Source organism: Rissa tridactyla, chromosome 23, assembly GCF_028500815.1.
Source record: "Rissa tridactyla isolate bRisTri1 chromosome 23, bRisTri1.patW.cur.20221130, whole genome shotgun sequence".
Classification (NCBI taxonomy): Eukaryota; Metazoa; Chordata; class Aves; order Charadriiformes; family Laridae; genus Rissa; species Rissa tridactyla.
The window spans coordinates 3,151,790-3,157,468 of record NC_071488.1 but is presented as its reverse complement, the minus strand read 5'-3'; the positions used below and the strand labels follow the sequence as shown (position 1 = coordinate 3,157,468).

General features: G+C 63.7%; 1 protein-coding gene across 1 annotated transcript; it reads right to left on the bottom strand.

The window, feature by feature from the left end:
• Positions 1-326: 326 nt before the first annotated feature.
• RHBG (Rh family B glycoprotein) lies at positions 327-5,679 on the bottom strand. The gene is made up of 10 exons (XM_054182759.1): positions 5,499-5,679; positions 3,934-4,120; positions 3,356-3,506; positions 3,072-3,219; positions 2,590-2,756; positions 2,238-2,375; positions 1,931-2,064; positions 1,621-1,742; positions 657-730; positions 327-443 (listed from the first exon to the last, which is right to left on the bottom strand). Exons 1-10 carry the CDS (start codon positions 5,677-5,679, stop codon positions 378-380), a joined length of 1,368 nt encoding a protein of 455 aa, XP_054038734.1. The 3' UTR covers positions 327-377.

The window sequence follows — 5,679 nt, the reverse complement described above, 5'->3', positions numbered from 1 at the left end:
CCCTTCCCCGACACAGCCCCCCCTCATTGCCTTCCTCTCTTGGGAGAGCCGTAGTTGGGGAAACTGAGGCACGGAGCGGAGAGGGGAAGTGGCTGAGCCAAGTCTGGACACCCCGAGGTGTCCCTGGAGCAAGCCAGGTCGCTCCCACAGCAAGCACCCGTATCACTGCGGCATCTTTTCACCCTGCAAAGGCCTGTGGGCACCCGACTGCTCCCAAAACCTTTGGGACCGGGAGCTGGCTCCCACCTGGCGACAAACCTGGCCGTCTCCGGAGCAGGCTGCTGGGAAATACAAGCTGCCAGAAGCTGCCCGGCACTGGCGATGCCGGCAGAGGGTTGAACCCGGTGGTGCGGGACCTCACCGAGGGGTCGGGGTCATCAGACCAAGGTGCTGGTGCTCGGCTCCTTTCTGCTCGCCCTGCGGTCGCCTCCTTCCTCGGCCACCTGCGCCAAGGCACAGACATGGAGGGGGGCAGAAATGGGCCCTGCTGGGGGCAAATCGGGGCTGGGTGGGGGGTTTAACGAAGCTGCCTCCCACCCTAAACGCTGCGGCGAGAGGAGGGGAGGTATCGGCAGCCGGGGAGCATCCACCCCCTGCGGCTGCCTGAGCTCCGCAACCCCCTTTTTTTTTTTTCACCAGCAAAGCCCCAGCTTTACCTCTCGGAGGCCGGGGTTTTCCAGGTACCGCGTGTCCGGGGGAGATCTCAGCCCTTTCGTTTTCAGGACGGCTCCTGAGGATGCCCGAAAGCCGGGCGAGGGCGTCTGAGAGCGGGGCGACCGGCCCAGCGCGGCTCCTCTCGCTGGGCTTCCCCTGACATCTAGCGGCAGCGCCGGGCTGGGCTCCGCGGAGCCCGGGGACGGGGACAGCCCCGGAACCGGCACCGGGGGGGGGTGGGGGTGGGGGTTATGCTGGGCTCTGCCCTCCCCGACTGCTCACAGCATCCCAGACTGGCTGGAAGGGATCACCTCGTCCCACCCCCTGCCAGAGCAGGGTCACCCAGAGCAGGTCGCGCAGGGTCGCCTCCAGGCGGGTTCGGAATATCCCCAGAGCAGGAGACTCTGGGACCCTCAAAGAAGTTTTTCCTCATATTCAGACGAACCGTAATATTCCAGTTTGTGCCCGCTGCCCCTCGTCCTGTCCCCGGGCACCACTGGAAGGAGCCCGGCCCCATCCTCTCGCCCCCCGCCCTTTAGCTCTCGCTGAGCGTCGAGGAGATCCCCCCTCAGCCTGCTCTTCTCCAGCTGAACAGCCCCAGGGCTCCGGCCTTTCCCCAGCACGGAGATGCTCCAGTCCCTCATCATCCTCGCGGCCTCCGCTGGACTCTCTCCAGCAGTTCCCCGTCCTTCTGCAACTGGGGAGCCCAGCACTGGACCCAGCGCTGCAGCTGTGGCCTCCCCAGGGCAGAGCCGAGGGGGTCGATGACCTCCCTCCACCTGCTGGCCACGCTCTTTTTAACACACCCCAGGCCACCATTGCCCTTCTTGGCCACGAGGGCACATCACTGGCTCAAATGATGACAAATGTCCGCTTTGGGGCTGCTCCTGGCTTTTCCCCCCCAAAATCCATGGGTTCCCCTGCCCCTCGCACCCTTTGTCCCGTCCCACCGGAGGCAAAACTCACCCGTCAGGCAGCCCCCGAGGCTGGCCAGCAGCAGGGTGACGGGGAGGGCGCAGAGCTGGCAGAGTGCCTGGTCGGTGGCCGTCCGGCTGCCCTGGGCCACCAGCGGGAAGACGAGTTCCAGCCTGCAAGCCGGAGCAGGGACGGGGTTTTGGGGAGCTTGTTCTCCCCAGCAGGGAAATGGGGAGCTGTGCTCCTGGCTCCAGGTGATGTGCTATAAGGGGGTGCATGGAGCATCCCTGATTTTAGGGGTCGTGGTGGCCCCAGTTTGGCGCACGGAGTCCCTGCCACCCCTGACTCTGGCTCTTCTCACCTGCCACCATAAGCATCGGCAGTGGCCAGTGCCGTCAGCAGCGTCCCCAGCAGGGTGCCCAGGATCCCCGGCAGCCCGTGGACGTTGTGAATCCCGCACGTGTCCTGGGTTTTCAGCCTGGAGCGCAGGACGGGCTGGGGAAAGCGTAAGGAAGAGCTGGGGTTGGGATGGGGGATGCTCAGCCGGGGGTGGGGGGCTGCGCAGCAGCTCGGTGTTTGCAGGTTTGGGAGCTGCAGGTTGGCGATGCAGCCTCCCCCAAAGGGCGGGTGGTCCCCTGACCTGGCACCTGTGTCCCCAGAGAACTCACCGTGAGGAATCTGAAGCCAAGCGGGGGGATCAAGCCAGCCAGAAACCCCGCGATGAGGGCCCCGAAGGGGGTGACCAGCATCTCCCCAGCCATACCCATCACAGCCGCCCCAGCCAAGGTGGCATCCTGGATCTGAACCTGATGGAGCAGGACGTGGTCAGGGAAATTGGCTCCATGGAGGACATCAGCATAGGGCTGGGTGGATTTGGGCTTCCTCAGGGATCAAACTGGGTCTTAATGAACCTAAGAAAGCCTAACGGGCAGCCCCTTTTGTGTATTCGTGCTCGCCACCCCTGTAGGACAGGACGTGGGTGGTGAATGAGATTTGGGTTTGTCCCAGGAGAGGACCTACCATCCGCAGGGTGCTCTCCTCATAGAGGACAGGCGAGAGGACAAAGGCGGCCAGGGTGCTCGCCGCCAGCGAGAAGTAGGTGTTGAGCACTGCCCAGGGCTCGGCGTTGTTATGGACCGTGGTGGCTGAGGCGAAGCTGGGCCAGAAGATCCACAGGTAGATGGTTCCTGCAGGGAAGTGGAACAGGCAGGTGTTGATGTTGGGGTTGATCCCTCATGGGAAGGAAACTCCTTGCTAGTGCCAGGAGAGGCAAGTGGCCACAGTTTGCGGTGTGGGAGGTTCAGGTTGGACACGAGGAAAAGCTTTTTCTTGGAGAGGGTGATGCAGCCCCAGGACAGGTCCCCAGGGAGGTGGAGGACCTCTGTCCTTGATGGTTTGCAGGACTCTGCTGGTCAAAGCCACAGCCACGCTGTCCTAATGTTGGTGATGGTCCTTCCACCGCCACGTCTATGACTCGGGCGCTGTAGATCTGAGCTCCGTACCAAGCACAGTGAAGACGTCTGGCTGGTGCCCCGTGTCCTGCTGCTCTTTCCTCTTGTCCATATGAGGCTGGTGCAGGATCCGTGAAACCATCAAGCCAAAATAAGCACCAAAGGTGTGGACGGTCAAGCAGCCCCCGCTGTCACTCACCTGGTGAGTAGAGAAAAACAACGTGCGGGAAGGTGGGATATGGGATTTGTCTCTACAGACGAGGCAGGTCTTGAGATGAGGAGCCTAAACCCGTGGTTGCCCCCTTTTCTGGTGGCCCCCCCCGTCACTGACTCACCCCCATGAGACTGAGCAGGATGTATTCGTTGATACTGAAGAGGGTGACTCCCAGCAGGGTGAGCAGCAGCATCTGCACGGGGTTTACCCTGCCCAGGAGAGCTCCGGTGGAGATCAGAACGGCTGCGGTGCAGAAGTCGGCACTGACCATGCTGGGAAGGAGAGGGGAAGGTGTGGGGCTGGACCCACCGCTGCCGGGGGCGGGGGGCGAGCGGGGGAGCTGGGGATAGCAGGGTTGGGGGGGGGACGGGACGGGAGCTGAGCCCGCAGCCCCGCGTCCCACGGCTCCGCCAGCTGAAGGGGCAGCCCGAGCCTTGCCGGTGTTGGTGACAAAGGGACGGCTGGGCTTGAGGCGGGTTGGGGGCCAGCGTGCCCCCCTAAACGCCTGGCTGTGACATCGGCAGTACTTACACGGCCCTTACTAGTGTGGGACTCATATCACCCAGAAACCTGGTGCTACTTGTCCTCATGACCCTCCTCCAAAGCAGAGCCGTGAGTTTTACAGAGGAGGGAGCCAGTGTGCCAGGGCTGGAGCCAGAGCGATGGCGGCCGGGCGGCAGCAGCTCCCTCCTGCCTTACCTCTGAGATCCCACGTAAATTTTGCCATTCAGGAAGAAGTACAAAAACCCCTGGATCAGGACGGCCCACTGGATGGCGAAGGCCACGACGAGGATGCTGATGGCCACGCTGCCTGGCCCGTAGCGGCCGAGGAAAGCCACCAGGAGCCCGAAGCCGAGGAGATCTTGGAGGTGGACATGCCGGAAACCTGGCAGGGCAGAGGCAGAAGGATGGGTCTGGAGGCGTCGGGGGCAGGCAGCCACCCTCCTGCCTGCCGGGACCCCCGAGGGGGCTCAGACACCCCCTGACCTGACAGATTTTGGGGACCTGAAGGCTTCAGCGGATATAAATCAGCCTTGTTCCACCTACGTGTCTCTGGAACCGTGGTGGATCCAGCCTCGGATCTCCCTTGGAGACCTCCAGTGGAGAGCAGGAGCGGGTGTCACTTGTGTTAGTGACAGGCAAAGCTGTCCCTGCCCGACGCGGCCCCTGCCACTCCGCAACCACCCTCTGCGGATCCCGCGGTACCCGCGCGCGGGTCACCCTGCAGCCCAGAAACCTCCCGGGGCGGCCGAGAGCCGTCTGCACCCATTAAAACCAGCACGAAGGTGGCTCTGAGATGTCAGCCGCCCCCCGGGACCTCTCTGCTGCCCCTGGAAACGTCACCTCCCGCTCCACGGGACAAGAGGAAGAGGAAAATGGGACCGGTCTGGTGGGAAAACAGAGGAGAGGGGACCTGATTGTCACTTGGGCCAAATGCCCTTTGTCCCCGCCGGGCCCGCGCCGCAGCCGTGAGTCACTGCTTGCGCTGGGTGGGGTGACGTGGGCAGGCGAAACCGGGAGAACCTGCCCGGTCCCTGCTCCCTGGCAGGTGGCTCGGCTGGGCTCAGCTCCCCCACCTCGGCCGGGGCGCTCCGGATGCTCCTTTCCAACCCAAGCCTTGCCCTTCCCTCGGAGAAGCCGGGACCGGTCCCTCATCCCCCAGCCCAGGAGGAGGTCCCGCGGCAATGCCGGGCGCACAGGAGGATGCTCCCGGCTGGACGGAACCCCTTCTCCCCCAGCAGCCCGGCGTTGGATCCTGCGGCAGCACCGAGGGAACCGAATCCTCCGTGAAAGGGGCTCGGTGCAAATCCCTTGGCGCTGCCAAACCCAGCAGGTCGGTGGGAAGTTTTCCAGCCCCCCGCAAAGTGCCAGGAGCAGCTGCCGTGCTCCCCCGCCTCGGGGGATGGCGGGACAACCCCCGCTTTATCGATTTATCGATTTATCGGCTGCACCCAGCTATCCCCTCTGTGCTCCCGCTGCTGAAACGCACGTCCTAGACCCAAATATCCCTGTTTGGGGCTTGGCTTTGTCCAAGCACGTGGGAAATCCTTGCAAGCGTGTCTGCTTTCCGCCCATCCTCCTGGGTGGGATGCGCCGGTACCCCAACCCTGTGCCTTGATGTTCCCCCTCCTCTGCTGGAGTCTGCGAGCCGGACAGTGTGACAGGGCTTGGACACGGTGACATCCCGTGCCCCCCCCCCCTCAGCAGCGCCTGGGGACCAGGTAAAGCCGCTCTCTGCACCCACCCGGGGCGGGGGTACTCACGGGGATGCTGAAAACCCAAATCCCGGTTTTTCCAGCTGCAGTTGAGTTGCTGGGAGCAGGGACCGGAGCCGCTCTCTGGGCTGTACCGCACAAAGACAGCGAAGAGGATGATGGTGAGGATTTGGAGGAGGAAGGACAGCCCGGCGAGCCGCAGCCTGGAAGCGGTGGTGTCCTCAGGCAT

Coding starts and splice junctions, on each gene's coding strand:
- RHBG (XM_054182759.1), bottom strand. CDS start 5,679: ATGCCTGAGGACACCACCGCTTCCAGGCTGCGGCTCGCCGGGCTGTCC. Junction 2,376..2,589: donor AGGAGAGCACCCTGCGGATG/GTAGGTCCTCTC, acceptor CTGCTCCATCAG/GTTCAGATCCAGGATGCCAC. Junction 2,065..2,237: donor TTGGCTTCAGATTCCTCACG/GTGAGTTCTCTG, acceptor CGCTTTCCCCAG/CCCGTCCTGCGCTCCAGGCT.